General features: G+C 44.3%; 1 protein-coding gene across 2 annotated transcripts in view; it reads right to left on the bottom strand.

Annotated features, from left to right (window-relative positions):
• The window catches only part of HEMK1 (HemK methyltransferase family member 1), a 29,024-nt gene that overhangs the window by 11,349 nt on the left and 228 nt on the right, over positions 1-17,447 (bottom strand). The window contains exons 2-5 of one of the 2 annotated variants that reach the window (XM_062585724.1): positions 16,737-16,887; positions 15,938-16,051; positions 15,011-15,102; positions 14,520-14,613 (exon numbers count right to left, since the gene is read on the bottom strand). In XM_062585724.1, the coding sequence (XP_062441708.1) occupies positions 14,520-14,613; positions 15,011-15,102; positions 15,938-16,033 (282 nt within the window). In that variant the 5' untranslated portion in view covers positions 16,034-16,051; positions 16,737-16,887. Of the gene's footprint in view, positions 1-14,519; positions 14,614-15,010; positions 15,103-15,598; positions 16,052-16,736; positions 16,888-17,447 lie in introns of those variants that run through there. The other variant, XM_062585723.1, reaches the window with a different exon arrangement.

The following is a 17,447-nucleotide window of genomic DNA, read 5'->3' as shown; positions in this document are numbered from 1 at the left end:
AAGTCCTAGCAGGCAGGCCAGCTCCTCCTCAGTAAAGCACTGTTTACAGGGGTCTAAACTGGGTTTGCTTGTATTCCAGCAACTGCATAAGCCATTCCTTGGATACGGCACCCAAACCAGGATAGAGATGCCTTGAGAGCAAAGCTATAGGGTTTTTATGAAGATAGCTGTTGCTGCTGGTCACCTCCTATGCTAGGCCTATTTGTATCACTGTAGCAAGTAGGGTGGAGGTTGCAAACAGATGTAAAAATGAACAGCTGGGGCAGATGAGCTTCTCTGGAAATATCCACAGCAACAGAGCACCTGAGAGACACGGGCTGTTTTGGTCTTGAGGTTTCGCATAAGATGCGAGTTGCTCTTCAATAGATTAAGGAACACGCCCCTGCATGCAGGCACACACACCCAGTGCTCCAAAACACAACTGAAGCTTGCACTGTTTCACAGTCCTGCAGACAGAGACAGGTGTAGTTCAGCATTGTCTTGCCTTGGCCTCTCCTGCAAAAAAAGGCAGATCTGAACCGCACTATTTTAACAGAAACCTTTTGCAACCCTTTGTAGATTTCTCCTACTGAAAGAGCTTAGAAGCATAAGTACAAAGGAAAGATTTGGTTTGTCTGAATGAGTAAGCACTTTAATTTATTCTAGTAACATTACTTCTTGTTCAGATCAACTTTCTGAGCCTTTGCCACTTTCAGATCTGCTCCTTTGAGCTCCACTGCTTCTCCAGTAGCTTGACTCTGTCAGCATTAGCATTAGCCTTTTAGGGCTTTTAGCTACTTTCTTGGTTGCAGCAGCCACTGTCTCATTGGCTTTTTTTGGTCTCCTTTTCACAGCCACAGCCTTCTGGGGCCTTGAGGGGCTTTTCATCTAGAAGCTTCTTCATCAGTTCTCTCAAATCTTGTCCAGTTGTTGAGCTGGAAAGAGCTAGAGATACCCATACATTTGCTAACCAGATACTCAAGCCTAACTTGACAACAGCCTTTGGTTCTTCTCCAGATTGTGCCCTCTGCCATCCACAGCTTTCTTGAGTGCACTCCATGCTCTTCAGAGATAGGCATTACCCCAGCAATAAGCTCTGTTGTGCTCATGTCCAAGAGGGAAGGAGAAGCAACCAATGGGCTGGAGTGAACTCTATTATAGGGGCCTCTCTGAGGTGTATCTTCCCCTGCAAAGTTAAACTGGGTGACTGACACCTATGCTAGCCTCAGCCAGCTATGAGGAACCCCACTGCAATGCTCTACCCTGCACTGGTACTGCACTCACCAAGCTTTGCTCAAGACCTCCAAAATCACCTTTTCCTTGTTGCTGCTCTGAGATTCCTTCCCTAATCAACTAGGGAAGAAAATGTTCTTGCGTGCTCAGAGAGGACTGTTAGATAACTTATTTTGCCCTGTTGCTACTGATGATCAGAGGATCACCAAGACTCAAACAGCAACAGGGCAAAATAAGTTATCTACCCACGTGAAACTGGCACTTGCATTTCAGCTAACAGCCCCAGATGAATCAGTCTGAAAACACATCTGCAACGAAGACAGCCAGAGCCTGTCTTCCAGCAAAAGCTGGTTCTGGAAAGTGGGTGCTGATCATTCCAAGACCACAGGAGAAGAACAACTCAAAAACTCCTCTCGGCCATTCAATCCTACTGTTAAATTCTGGTCAACTACAAACATGTTTCCAGGAAATCTCTACAGTATCTCAGAAGAACAATTCCTCTCTGGGGCTGATTACAGAGCAGCACAGCTTACTGATTCCAAATGTTTAAAAGTAACTTCAAGATTAACTTCCTTAAGATTTATCATTAGCAATTTCAAACTTTGAGTTTTCATGGAACTTCTGCTGTTGATACCCTGCAGTGAAAAGATTTGTAGAATGCTTGCCAAAGTTCTCGTTTAAATAAGTTCTAGTTCAATATTCAACACATGTATATTAAAAAAGGGATGTTGATATTACTTAGGCTTTACATACTCCTTCCGGACACCCTTGGCTTACTGTTTTGGTCATTTCATATACCCCTCTTACATGTGTTTATCATAATATTTCAAAATTAAAAGATAATTATCATAATATCTGTAATTTAAATGATACTATATTGCAACAACCTAAAGAAACTACATCCTTTTCCAGACATTGTCTCCCTTCAATTGACTAATTGAACCGTTATGAAAATAAGTTCTTTTATGAAGTAAGTTCCACTGGCAAGCAAAATGAAAGTTATGAAGAGAAGGTATATTTCAACTTACAAATTAGAAAGGAATTACTAGTACAGATTATTCCATGATGAATTAAAAGCTTGCAACTACAAACATATTACAAGCAAGAAGAAAAGACACAACAGAACACACAGGAATAAGACATTTTGTACATCTTCATTGACTAGTCACTCTTTCAATTACAACTTTCTTTTGAAAGTCACCCTTCCCCAACATCTGCAAACGAATCAGGAAAACCCAGCACTCATCACACCGAACAGCTCTAGTTAGTCTATTGCCACAAGCTTCCTTTTCCAGAAATCATGAATGATTAAGCTACCTAAAATTGCTTTGAAACAGTAATCTTCAAACGGTTTTGGCCTTTCTTCCATCTTCTGTGAAGCGATCCAGACAAAAATCTGTACTTCTCCAATTCTCTAAAGATGCCAGCACTGGAAATTGATAAATTACAGCACTTAGCAGAACCACTTTCAAATCTCATCTGGGAGATGAATTATTTCTGGCCATACATTATGGAGTGTATTTACAGAGCTTTCTGCACCCTGTATGATAGGCATTCCCTACCTCTGTAGAAATTCTGTCTAGAGTCACAGCCATGGAAGAGCAACAGAGAGGCAGAAGGTGCTAAAAAGAGGTGTCAGCCTGAGACAGAGAAACTGGGACAGTAAGAGACATCCAAAGCCTGTGGTCATAATAGTGTAGGATGCCCTATATATTCTCAGGCTGAATAAATTGAAGAAGAGAGGAAACAGCTGCTAATATAATACCATTTTTGCTTAAAGCCACCTCAAGCCTCATTTTAGTCATCAGATTCATAACCTTTGGAATAGTATTAGGTAAACTCTACACAACCTGGCACTCTAAACTGAAATGGCAGGCCTTTCAAAAAGGCTTACTTTCACTAGCACCACTTAGAGGAATCAACACATGAGAAGTTTCCTCCACTGAAAAAAAACATTATTTGATTAAAACAAAGGCTTGACGATCAATGTGGTTTTACAGTCTCTAAAACAGGATAATGAGTTGGCTTGCTCAGATGCCTTGACCCTGCAATATGCACTTCAGTATCTTTAATACACTTATCCTCACAACTTCCATTTTTCAGATATACAACTATACAACAGTAACTATCCCAAATTTACACAGGAAAACTATGGCAGAGCATAGCAATGCTGGGTTTCAGAGCCTAGCACTCCAAAATCCTCATCTGCACCTTTCTCACTGGTACCACTTTAGATCCTGGAAATGTTCCACCAAACTCTCGTTAGGAGCAGGCAAATCAAGAGTCAGCATAGACAGTGTGGGAGCAGCTGACCTCCTGCAGGAAAGCAGAAGTCAGAAGGATCAGTATCAGATTCTCACATCATCTAAACGAACAGTACTTGGCTGTTATTGATTTGCTTTTCTGGTTTTACTGCTGCATATGAAAACTGTAAAAATGAAAAATTCCTATTCCTGTTTTAAGTAAAAAGCGTAAGTTTATAGTATCTCAGTAATGTGACCTGATTCCACACTTACCATGCTATTTACTAGATAAGACAAATGCTCCACTGTGGGGTTACTGCGATTCGTATTATCGCTTGCTGTATGTGTCCTTATTAGTAACAACACAGCCCACATACTAGGAGTCCTGTTAACCAGGGCTACAGGCGCTGGCAGAGCTACTTCTATTCTGGAGCTGGGTGCACACATATGCAGGCACATGTGATATGCAAATGTGTGTGAGAGTTGGGGGGAGGGGGGAAGAAACATTCTGAAAAAATCTTTCCTCTTCTGCTCTGTGCCAGCAGCAGGTTCCCCGAACAAAAGCCAGTTCTGGAGAGAATGAAGGGACTGAATGACAGACAGAAATTAAAATCCCCTCTCTCCTTTTGCTAGCAATGACATGAAGGTGGAAGGGAGGAAGGGGAAACCAACAAGGCCCACACAAGACTCCTCAGCCATTAACAACTACTTCTGGGGGCATATTGCACATTTCATTCAATAGATGGGTGTACAAAGGTTTTCAAAAAGCAGAGAGAAAGAGCTAGAAAGGAGGAAGGAGGAGAGAAAGCAGTCAGAAAGAGGCAGGGGAAATAGAAAGGACAGTCCTTGCCCCAGAGAGGGAAGGCCTGGAGACAACCACAAGTCTGAGAGAACAGGGAGGCATAAGGTACCTCTGGAAAATTTCACAGCAGCCTGAAAAGTAGAATTTTCTTTTCCCTCCATGAGGGAAGATCAGCTCCACCAAACCCAAATCCTAATCCACGATCAGGGGCAGATTACCAGGGCTGCTGAATGAAGGGGATGGTCAGAAGAACCAGACCTGAGGTGGATAGCTCAGTATAAACCACTGGTTCACTGTCACATGAAAGGATGAGCTCAGTAACCACTGCTCTCCCTTGGAGCGAAGCTTGTATGTGGCTAAAGTTGTCCCACAGCTGTCCTTTCTCTTTGTCTGCAAGACTACCATGGGCCTTTCCAGGGCCCATCAGCAAATGCCAGTGTGTTCTAGTGCCCTCTTCTCATCTGTTGAGGGTAGAGTATCACAGCCAAGGTACCAGGCCAGCCTCAGGAACAGGGCCAGCTCACACATCTGCCAAGGCGCTGGTGTGACTAAGTCCTGTTTTCTGCATATGCCCCAACCTCCCCTTGCACAGTGAAGTCAATGAACTCCTTCTCCCCCATTTTTCAGGATTGTGTGTGAACGAGTACTCAGGAGGATGCTGAGAACACCAGGAACCTCATTAAGAGCGGCATTCATGGAGGGTAAGCCAAGTGTAAAGCAAAGTATCTGGAAGGGTTCTTATACTGCACTGAACTGTAGGAGGAGAAGACACCAACTCTTTGCTCTCCAGAGACATCAGTTCTCTTGCTTAGCATAAAATGGAGTGGGAAGAAATTAGAGCTATCCAAGCCCTGTAGACTTGTGCCAGAAGAGAGATAAAAAAAAAAAACCCACCACACACAGTAGGGGAAAAGGCAGGGCATCCATAGGAAGGAGAAGGGAGATCTGGTCCTGACTGGCAGAAAAGGAGCTCCCAAAGATTGGAAGAGACCTGCTCCTGGGGTTCCATGCAGGGGACACAAATACTTGCTTCCCGTGCTACCTACTTCCAACATTCAGAGATTCTAAAGCTTTTGTCTGTTAGCCAAGCCACCCACAGCCTGCTCTCACCTTGCACTTCCAGGAAGCCTTGTCTCACTGCCAAATTTGCCCCAAGTTTGCATTATCATTTATTTGTTTTCTCATCTTCTCTGTTGCATGAAATAAATGTGAAACTTTGCGAACACCTCCAGCTTCCCATGAACCTCTGCCTCACCCCTCCACCCACAACTTCCAGTACTCCCCCCAGCCCCCACTACATGCTCATGTTCTGACAGGTTCTTGGTATTAGCTCCCCTTCCCTGCAGCCAGGTCTTTAGTTCACTGTATTTCTTGGAACCGCAGCTGCACAAAGAAAACGTGAGGACAGGGCCTGCCAGCACCCAAACCACAAGCTCTGCAGCTGCATAGCACCAACCAACAAACAGTGCACGGTCAGGCAGCTTTCAGCACTCAGACAGTCAGGAGGAAACACAGCAGAGATTCTCACTGCACAGCTACAGAGCTGAGTGGAAGTCCAGAGGTGACAGTCATGTGCCATGGTCCAACATCAGAGAATGACCCATTGGCATTTCTGTAAGCAAAAGTACAGGACTAACAAAAGGAAGGTAAGGGGAAGCAGGCGGAAGGCAAGGACAGAACTCACAAACTCATTCTGCATTCCTTAAAAAGACCTTTTTTTTTAAAAAAAAAAAAAAAACTGGCCTGCATGCTCAGGGAAAAGCAGGGAAGATGCAGTTCCACGGATATGAGACAAGGTGGCTCATAGGGAGCCAAGCCTTTAACTTCTTACTTTAACTTCTTAGGTTAGCAGATTGGACAAGGAAGGCAAAAGATATACGAAAACCTGGTAACCTTCTCTCCACTCCAGCACGCTTCCTGGGAATGTTTTAATTATTTGTGTGCTTTCCAGAAACTTCTGTTCTCAGAATTCAGGACTGTCTGTAACACCTGATCTGATATTAACCAAATCACTCCTCCCCTCCTGTTTGCCCACTTGGCTGCCAACCAGTACATGACCAAATACCAGGAAGCCAAGCTAGAAACTTGAGTCCATGGCAACAGCCACAGCAGAAAACTGTCACACACACTCCCTCCAGAACCAGGCTGCCAAGCCAGCCCCGGACTCAGAGGGCAGGCAGTAGGAAAGAGAAAGAGTCCTCAAAAACCATCTCACAAAGACTGTTAACCTCCCTCTTTGGGCTCTACAGGCCTCTTCCAGAAACATATCTGACTGAGCAAACAAATCAGAGTAACTCTGGAAGGAGCCACTGATCCTGAAGGCAAAGGTAGCTTTAGGTAGAAGCTGTGACGGACAAACATCTGTCATATAACAGCAGGAGTTCCTGATGGGTCAGGGCACAGGCCAGAGATACAGAGGGGCTGTGACAGCTGCAGAAATGACTTCATCAAAAGGCAGCAACCTTTGCAACACATTCGTGCTGGGCCCTAGAAAAATCACCACAGCTGTCACGTCTCAACTTGACCCAGCCCAACAGGGGCAAGAAGAGTTGATCATTGCAGAATAGCCAGTGATACCCTTTGATCTCTAGCATAAGCCTCTATCCAGTCACATCTCTCCAGATGCAAGGTCTTTTCTTTCTCTGCAGCTACTGTTATTGAATACCAAGAGGCAGAGCATCCAGGGCAGGTACCCAGCTTGCTCATCCCTAGCTCTTTAACTCTGTTTACTTGGATGCCTGAAAGAGGAAAAGGGGGAACATTCATTTTCCCCACACTCACATGAGACTCCCCTCAAGTCCCATCCATCCTGCAACCATTCCATAATTGTTTTTTCCAGATCTAGTCCTGAATCTTGCTCTTTTAACTACTGATGGCCCAGCTACTCAGCTGAAATCCAAAGAGGCCCTGTTTCAATCAGAAGGGAGACATTAAAAAGTCAAAGACTTCATGGAGTTCTTTTAGGGTTACAAAATAAAAGCAACAACAAGATAGAGAGTAGAGATCTATGAGAACACACTAGGGATGTTCATTAAGTTAACCTCAGAAACAGGTTTGTGCATGACTTGAAAGAACAGCTGTTGCTTTTTCTGTCTTCAGCACAAATTTTAGCTTTAAATTTACATTTTTGAATCTTCCTGGTAATCACAGGTTAGAAGTAATCTTCTGCACTAGCATAGCCCTTTTTTTCTTTTATAGAAAGTCAGGAGAAACTACTATTATAGTCCATCTTGGCCATTTAGCCAGGAATGATTCTGTTTCTTCCTTCATTTCTTTTTGAAGAGCAGCAGATCTGTCCTAATTTTAAAGTATCTAGCAATAGAGCCACCAAGACCGCTGCCATGTTACTTCAATGGTTATACTCTCTATTACACTCTCTATTAAAAATACACACCTATCTCTAGCCTGCATTCAACATGCTTACTGTATACAATGAGACTGAAGAAACTCCTGTTACAAAACTGCTAGCTGGCATGGGGAGCAGTTAACCCTTAAGCTTATCTTTGATGAGCTAGACAGTCTTTCACAGTAAGGCAGATTTTTCTAGCTGATTAGGATTCTAGGATTAATCCACCTCCTGGTTCTTTTCCAGACCTATTTTTCCTTCTCCTTCTCGGCCTGTCAGTAACAAGTGGGCAGCTACGCCACTACTGCACTATACAGAGATTTAACCCTACTATTCGTACCTGTGATCACGATAGCCTTCTGGGCTGCCCTCTGAAATGGGAGTTGATGGCCAGCCGTTACCCATAAAAGCCCCAAATCTTTTTCCAAGCCCCTCTGCCACTAGGCACAGGCTGCATTATTTACCTGCAGATATATGATCCCATTAATCACCTGTGTCTAGCTTGAAGGGTAATTTAGATTGCTCTATAGCAGCGACAGCCTCTCTTTACTAATTCCCATCCCCTAGCCTGTGCCACAGCACACTTTCAGAAAACACTGTTTTCTTCCAAAATACTGTTAAAAGACTACCTATCATAAAAGCAAAATTCGATCTGTGAAGCTGCAACAGAAATGCTCCAACTTAAATGATTTTTTGCAGCTACATTTTGACAGATAACAGTTAATTTTTGATTCATTAAATAATGCTTTATTACCTTCCTGTTCAAAGTCTTCTATATACTAGGAAAGAACTTTAAGCCATGTGAAAGATGGGGCAACATCACCCTTTTCTTTTCCCAAACTGGGATGCCAGAGACACAGAGAGAAGCAGCTTGCCTTTGAAGAAAACCTCCTGACTCCTGACTCATGGCTTTACTCACTGGACACTTGTGGCCTTCTGAACTTTCTGAAGAATAACCACCTGTGGCAATAAAATTAGGGAAATGAAAGCAGATTCTACATCAAAAGCTTCTACTTAGCACCAATTAGAGCAGAAAATGTGTACTGCTTCAGCATAAAAAAAAAAAAAAGAAAAACCCTGAAGAATCACCCCAGTCTAGTCGTCTATACATTTGGATACACATGTCAGGAAGTAAAAGTCCTCCCTTCTTTGTGTGCTTGACCTTCATAAAAGATTAATGATTATGCTAAGCTAGAAGTCAGGTTAAACTTCAAGAAAGGTTTCTTTGAGCAAATCTTTATTTAAAAGGCTTTCACAGAACACCCTAGCACAATGACTGTCATTCTGCTGACTGAAAGATTCAAGTAAACAGCAGTGGCTTTAAGGTATCACACATTAGCATGGTAAAAACAATTCACCTTGGGAAACAAAAGCTTAAAGACTGTAGGTGGAAAAAATTTGATAAACATATGCAAGACTAAAAAAGAGCAGACAGCACTTCTGAAACAAGGAAAATATTTTTTCCTACTTACAACACAAAATTAGAAAGATTCCCTGTCAGATGATGTCATGGAGGCTAAACACACGTGTAGATTCAAAGGAGGATTAAACAGATTAATGGAGGACAGCCCCAAAGCCAGCTTTAGTTAAGAACAGCCCTTAACTGCTGACTGCCAAAAGAAGGGAAGATCCTTCTATATCTGTTTTTTTTTAATTATAATTTTGCCCCACTCTCTATGAGCCCTGACCAGACACATTACATTGGATTAGACAGTCAATACAGTCTGACCCAGTTAGACTTTTTTCTTAATGTTTTTATACAACCTTCGCAATGCCTCTTGCAGGACTTTGCAGCCAGGTTTGCATGATGGATATTAAAAAAAAAAAAAAAAGAAGAAGAAGTCTTCACTACAGAATGGGCTTGCAGTTTCTTTCCCTAACCCACCCCTCAAGCTAAACACACCTCTTTGACCTACAGCATGTTTTCTCATGACTTAGTCACTGCAGTAAAGCTGATACAGGAACATTTATGCAGGTTCTGAGCTTGTGCTGAGATCACAACAGGTCAAGGTGGTGCCACCCACGGGACTCCTGGGTGGCCCAAGGGTCAGAGGGGATGGTGGGACTATGACAAGCCCTTCAAGCAGAACTGGAGCTTACCACCCAGCAGCTTTTCCTTCAGCAACAAGGAATCCCACAGGTTCAAGGACCTGATTCTACCCACATAGAGCTGGGGGGGGGGGGGGAATCATTTTTGTTTCCACTGAACAAATACACCATTAGCTGCTTTAAAATATAACATCAGAGAGAGGAGGGGATTAGAATAGACCAGAAATCCTCTAATAATTAACAGTGGAAAAATAGTTTCTAGAACAGACAGGAACTCCATGAATCTAAGCCTGGAGTGCCCTCTAGGGGTTAAAAAAAAAAAAAAAAAAAAAAAAAAAAAGTGAGCTATGTATCCCAAACTACTTTCCTTAATGAAGTTATGGCAAAGTTTAATTTAGCTTATAGTTCCCTGAATTTTTTTTAAAAAAGTAATTATCTAGGGTTGACCCATGTTCTTTTCTTTGTCCTGTTTCTGTCTGATCCGCAATACCCCTATGACGGTAACCCAGCCTGAATTTCAGAAAGCCTCACTTTGGGAAGAGGACCGTTCCTTCTGTTAGTACAGTGACTCAACAGTGGCGAGACAGAGTTCTCAATATTACAGTAACACGTATGCGACTAAGATGATTCACACGGCAGAACACCCCTGGACTGTGACAGAAACCTCTCCTCATCGTGGAAATCTGGCGCTGGCAGCCGCGTGCCTGGACGTTAACCTGGCGATCCCCTGCAGTCTCTGCACAGGCACCTTCCCTTGCGGACTCAGTGCTGCGCTGGTTAAACGAGGAAAAGGGACAGAGCAGAGCACTGGCTTCCACAAACCCTTGCAAACCCACCCAGTGCTTGTAGCAGGGAGTTCCAAAGCTCTGCTCACCGAGGGCCAGACAATCAGAGAAAAATCAGACTGAGGGTTATGCAAACCAAATTCTCCTGCAAGGCAATACATCTGTGCTCACGGATCAGCCCTGCAAATGGAAGGCTGCAACTGAGCACAGCTTTGTTCTCCTGCTCTTAGAGCTTAACCAAACCTGCCAGCTTCCCATTTCTCGCTCTTTACCCTCTCCCCGCCACCTTCAACACCTAACAAAAGAACAAATCCACAAAAAAATTCCTTGAGGAAGCAAATGGGAGCAGGCTCAGCTACTAGAAAGAACTAAATTCTAGAAAAGAGGGGAAAGTTTCACACAGGGCAAAATTAAAGCAGACAACTAAGTGCCTCTCTCTGGATGCATCCCTTTGTTCACAGGGCTGAAACAATACTGGCAGTTTTTGCCATGTTGTGTCTGCCTTCACATCACTAACTCATGTGGGATCTTGTAGCTAAGGTTAAAATTCTTCTGTTCTAATCATAGTGTAAAATGTGTATGATAAAAATGTCTTTCCTTTTTAGTCTTTGAATTAACACACAGGAACATTTACAGCAGTTTCATAAATATCACTAGGAAGCAAACTCTGCAGTTGTTTGCATATCTGCACTAAAAAGTCAATTTAGGGAGTTACATTCATTCAGCCAGGAACAAGACGTGCCACACAGCTTGTGTGCGCAGTCAGAGATAAGCAGCCTGAACTTGGGATACCGATGTTGATAAAGAACTGCTTCCTAGAGACCAGGGATTATTTACAGGCATTATTTGGTGAAACTCTTCAGCACTATTAGCCTTAAAAACACTACAAACACTGAAGATAAAGAGAGTAATGGATACAACTTAAAACATTTTCCCAGGAGAGGTATTTCTACTACAGTTTTAAAGTCTGAGTGAAGTCTAGAAAAATTACTCTGAAAGAGAACACAAGCAAACCCCAGCACAAGCACACTACCCAGCTCGCAGTCGGCAACGACCAATCTAGCAGAAGGAAAGGATCTGGACACCAGCTCAGTTTTGTGTAACAGGTTATGCACAATACATAGTTCCTAGAAGCAGCATATACTTAAAGTAACGTCCCAACAAGCGCTGCTAAATAGCTGATCTTGCCCCCTTGCTCTTCCTGTCCAAATAACCTCCCCAACATCAGATTACAAGAATACTCTCTCTCATGTGTCGTGTCAAGCGCTTGGGACAGGTCCCAGGTTTACTGTGACATGAATGTTCCTGTTCCATAAAGAGAAACAGGATCAATACAAGCTTTAACAGAGTCAACTGCAGGTGCCACCCAATGCCACCCAAAAGAACCACCAGCACAAGAAGCCAAAGCACTGTGGTGCTGCAGGAAGCCAAACACATTTAGCTGTTTGCTCAAAAGCCTGCTGAACTTCAAACTATGCAGAAAAAGCCTCTCTACTTTGCAGGTCTTAAGACCAAGTGATTCTTTCATGATGTGCTGCATTGTCTCAAGAGGAGATGGCAGAGGTAGCTGGCTGGAAACTTCAGCAGAAGAGAAGCCACCAGACCCAGAATCTGCAGCCATTCTGAGACCTTTGTGGCCTGGCCTCACATTCCCTGCCCCCAATCTCTTCACGTCAGATCTTTTCTTTACGTGTTCCTCTTCTTTGGCCTGGTTTCCTTTCCCCATCCCTTCTTTTCCCTTGCTATTTAGGTGATGTTCTCCTTACCATCCAACCACTCCTCCCCCTGAAAAAGTGGAGTACCACCACTACATTTGCAAGCCTCCCACTGTTTACCTGCAGGTTAGTACCACCCTGACCCTGTTTCCAGTTTCTTGTCTATTGAGACTGTTTGCTGAGGCACAACAGCCCTGTTTGTAAAGTCAGCTGCCAATTAGGCTCCTTTCCTGACCTATCATCATAAATTTATTACCTTTCACAATAAATCGGATATAAATGCATCTTCATAGTAAGTTCATGAAATGTAGGAGAATCATGACCTATCAGATGAAGTTTTCCCGCATAAGCAAGGATGGATTAAGCTGCTTATGCTAGATTTTTGCTGCAGGCTATGTTAATGGTTTCAAACACAGCATGTTACAGAGCATTGCATTTCAGTTTGTGCCAGCAGAATGTTTTTACCAAAATCATGCATATGGGTACAATTATTAATATTCTCTGGGGTTGGCAGTCCTGGGTTGCAGTCAACACAATAGGCCTTTGTTTGAAGCCTGACACTGCACAGAGAGAGTTAGGGCAAAGCACTAGAGGAAGCCTGGTCAGCAGATGTTTTGACTTGCATAACACACAAGTTCCCTTGGTTTTAATGCTCACGTTGCATCCACAAATTAATAGGGACTTAAGAGGTTGGAAATACTCTCTGGAATCAACAAGAACAGGACCACCGCTGACAATAACTAAACTAACCATCAGTAGGATCCAGCTGGCACAGCTACTACTCAGAGCTGTATCTCCAAACTTTATCACCACAAAGTGATCAAATCCAACCAAGAGAGAGCTCAAACCTTCTCTGGACACAAGTGCTATCATTATGATTCAGGGCCTAGAACCCTCTCAGTGAAATGTTGCTGACATCTCACACCAAATTGAAGACTCTGGTCCTGAACATTTTTCTACAAGCTGAACGTTTTTCTACATGATAGGGTTTTCAAGCAGTACTTGTTCTGATTTCCATTAAACTGGCACAAAGTGGATTTTAATCCTCTTCCCCAAAGTGCCTAACAGAAGCGCAACAGATTTTCCTTGACTTTTACAAAACCAAAGGTGTCCGAAGGACTCTGCAGACTGCATCCTCTCTTTGGTGAACTGTTGCTTTCCTCAAAGCTTCCCAACATTACCCCTTCCTCACAAAAAGCAGAGGTGGCCTTTACGCCTGCAAGATTAAGTGAGTCTTCAGCATCTCTTCTGACATTGCCAGTAAGGGACATTCCCTCTGAACAATCCCTTTTCTTCTTCTTACAGCTTGGGCCCTGGCTTATAAAGACCTGGAAAGAGGCCCACCAAAATATTGCAGAAGTCACCAAGCCATAGTCAAACAACAGAAGAAATTAGTATTGGATGCAGATAGCTTTAAGTCAGCAAGCTCCCTTAGCAGTATCTTCTCAGAAGTCTGGGGATACAAAAAGACAAAAAGGCTTCTGGGACTACTAAGTGGGCTATGGAGACCACTCTATCTCCAAAAGTTAGCAGGGTCTCCAAAAGCAAACAAACTCTCGGAAGGAAAAAAAAGAAAAAGAAAAAAGGAACCCCAAACCTCTTGAGAGTTAGTAAACTTCCTTCCTTGGTAGGCTGCTCTTGAGCTGAAAGCAATGCTATTATAACAAGAAGTATCACTATGCAGGTAGCCAGAACACTATGCAAAAAGAAGTTTTTACTTGATCTAGTATGGTTGTCCTTTATAGTCTTAAAATTGACTCATTAATTCCAGCCCAGATCAGAACTTACCTGAGTGAAGCCAAGGAGGGTACGCATTTGTCCAGTTCCAGCGCCTTTCCAGAAACTGCTGTGGAGTTAGACAGATTGCAGGTGCCATTTCTTACAAACCTGCGCTGTCTTAATCTGCACATGGACAAGCAAGTTCTCTGAAGTCCATTACCATTTTCCAGGAGTAGTTTTCTCCCTTTCTCCTAATATTGCTTGATTTTGTTAACAAAGTTTGGGCAAACTCCAAATTTTCACCCTTGTAGCTAAGGTACTAAGTCACAGGAATGCAGCAGCAATGTTTTTGCACTTCTAGAGGAGTCATTAGTACAGCAAAGGAAAACATGCCGAAAGTCCTTCCATCAATGGAGATGGACTTCTGTGTAACCAAGCCACACACTAGAGTTTGCAACATCTCTCTTGCTCTGAGCCAGAAGGCAAAGTTCACCAGCATCAGTTCCAGACCACAGGCTTGAGATCCTCCCACTCTAACAGAAGTGCAGAGTGATCAGACCTCATCACTGCAACATCATGATGTACAGGACTCATTCATAGCAACACACTACGCAGATTCAAGCTGCCCCTACCTCCCCACATTCATACCTCTGTCTCAGGTCGAGGAATAAATACCGGGGGGCTCATCTTCAGAGTCAGGTCCTGAAAGTCCCATTCACCAAGAACATATTGCACTGGCATCCTGTGACAGGCAAAAGCAAGAGTACTTTAGGACTACACTGCTTAACATGGAAAAGCTCTCAATACCATACTTACCTCATTACTAACCATATAACCCTCCCGAGGGCTGGCACATAGACACATACCTGACTCAGAGGCAGTATTGTCAGCTTCCTGTTCCTTTGAAACATCCCTTAAACCCTTTTTGTTCCCACGTGGGACAAACAGGTGATTTGCTATTTGAAAATAACGGCAAGTGCCCTTCACCTGACTCATCAGGTGAGATTGATGCAAGCACTAGCTGTTACCCTGACACATCGGCTGCAAGTGATCTTCTGCCTTCTCTCTGCCTCTATTCTTTGTTGCATTAGGACTGAAGGAAAACTACTAACAGGGAAACTGCAAGGGAATGCTCCTACCTTTCTAGTCGCTTGGTGCTCAGCTGCTGGATCTGCTCCTGCTGCATGGCTGTAAGTGGAGCACAGAGGATTCTGGAGTTCAGGCTCTGAAACTGAAGGCGAAGACATGTGAAAACCTCCTCACCTGTGCAACTACAGTGTCTTCTCCCCACTTCCCTGAGGACATCCTCCAGGGAGACCCAGCAGACTGAAAAATGCATACTGCTTGGAAACTCAGAAATCCCAGATAGCTAGTATAATTCAGCTGTATGTTTAAAAACAAATCTATAAAAAACTATAACTATTTTTGAGTGTTTAAAGAAAAAACAGTAAAATGCAAGATTGATCAATGAAGTCAGAGCACAATATAGGTGTACATGTCATGGGTTACATTTCATTCTCTGCAGAGAAAACATCTGAGAGAGTCCAAGTGCTTTAGTGGCATTAATAAACTGCACCTCACAAACTTTCTCACCTGACAGAGGGAAAAGTCATTCTACTTGCTGTAAGGGGGGGGGGGGGCGAAGAGGAGAAAGGGAGGCAAGGAATTCAACCAAAGTTACAAAGTAAGAGGCACACACAGACCCTACCCCTTTCCTATCACTTAACTGTTTTTGCTCCCAGGACAAAGGACACTATATATTCGCTGGATTCCTGTGCTTCAGGGATCCCATTTGTCTCAAACACCTTTTGCCAGTATTTGACCACATCGGTAGCAGTCACCAGCCTTGGTCTTGTGCTGAAGCTCTGCCTCAGGGATGACTGCTTAGGGCTGAGCCTTAGAGTTTTAGTGTGACTCAATCCTACTGACACACATTGAGATGAGAGACCCAAAAATCTCATGAGCAGTGAGTGGGTGAGGCATCTCATTGCTGCAAAGGCCACTAATGGCTTCCACACGTGTTCCTCCTTGCTGTCAGCTGATCTAATCAGTCATGAGCCTCTCACTGGACATCTGGTGCTGCCATAGGCCACTGCAGTGAAAGCCCAGATGATCACAATTGGTGGAATCTCCTCAGGGCAGTGTGAAAACACCACTGGCATTCACGCAGCTCCGCTGGCCTAAAGAGAGGAGGAAAGAACACAGCATGAAGTCACAGGTGCCCCTCACAGTACACAGACTGCTTTCCCAACTCACGACCCACAAGAACAAAACCAATTACTCACTTTCTAAGAGGATTACCCTAAAGAGAGGTTTGAGCAAGAGCTGAACAGCTCTTCCACTGGGAAGGAAGTGTGCCCACAGGCAACTCTCTCCTGACTGACTTTGAGCCCAGGCTCACACCTGGGTCACCCTGACTCCCTGCAAGAAGATCTTCAGTCTCATTTAAGTTCTTTCTTTTCTTCCTCCCTCCTTTCAGAAACCTCAAGTCCTAGGCTAGTGGGTACACTCGCAGAAGACCTTCTTGACTCCTGTTCTCAGAAGCAAGGGACTTCCACAGTCACTATCCATGTAGCATAGGCAGTGCTGAGGTGCTAAGAGCAGGGAAAGTAGAACAGCTCATGACAAGGCATAACCAAGGGAGAGAAGAACACCTGAAAGAGATAATGGCCAGAGTCGGCAAATACTGCTAGGGGGAAGTCTGTCTCTTATAAGAGAGAACAGGCACAGTCAGACAGAGTGAAGACAGGAAAAGGGAGAGGGAGGGAGAGGGAGGGAGACCAAACTTTACAACAGAGCTGTTGCACATCATGATTGGAGTTGTGTTTTAATGGAGACCATAGGCAAACAGAACAACCACTTCACCTCTCTGCTGGGATCCACCAGAAGTCAAGACTCCTCCCTCCTTCTGACTCATAGTCCTGCAGCCACTGTGGTTTTCCTCTGCTGTCCATTCACAATTCTCTATTGATGGCTGCTTTTCATCACTCTCCCAGGGAGCCCACAATTCCACCCTCTGCAAAAAACACCATATAAACAATGAAATACCCCTCCTGAGCAGCTGGCAGCCCCCAGGGATGGCAGCTCTCTGCTCCATAGTGCCGGTGTGCAGCACAGCGGAGCTCTGGAGAAGCCAGGGCTGCTCCCACTCAGGAAGATGCAGTGCATACATGCTAGCAGCCACCTGGGCCTGCGCTGCCCCTGCTGCGTGGGGAGGCCAAGCAAAGAGCCAGGCCTCTGCCGCCCTTTGTAAAACCAACACAGTCCAGAAGAAGAGCCCAGGGAAGGGGCAGAGGGAACACCCCTGCAGCAGAAGTCTCAGGCAGCTCATCCATGGTCACCTTCGTTACCTGCAGCAGCGAGGTAAAGGTACCCGCATGGACACTTGCCTTCATACTACAGACGAGCAGCCTGTCGGGGCAGTATTTATGGAGCAGCTCCCACCTCAAGGCCCTGTACTCGGGTGCTGCCCTTAACCATTTGCCATGTTAGGGAGGCGGATGAGCCCATAGCAGCCCGTGGCTAAGGTAACACTGCTGCTGCTGCTGCCACCGGTAACGAGGGGGGCTTCAGCTA

Source organism: Rhea pennata, chromosome 12 (genome assembly GCF_028389875.1).
Source record: "Rhea pennata isolate bPtePen1 chromosome 12, bPtePen1.pri, whole genome shotgun sequence".
Lineage (NCBI taxonomy): Eukaryota > Metazoa > Chordata > Aves > Rheiformes > Rheidae > Rhea > Rhea pennata.
Note: the sequence above shows the minus strand (reverse complement) of the source record. Positions and strands in the feature narration are given on the sequence as shown.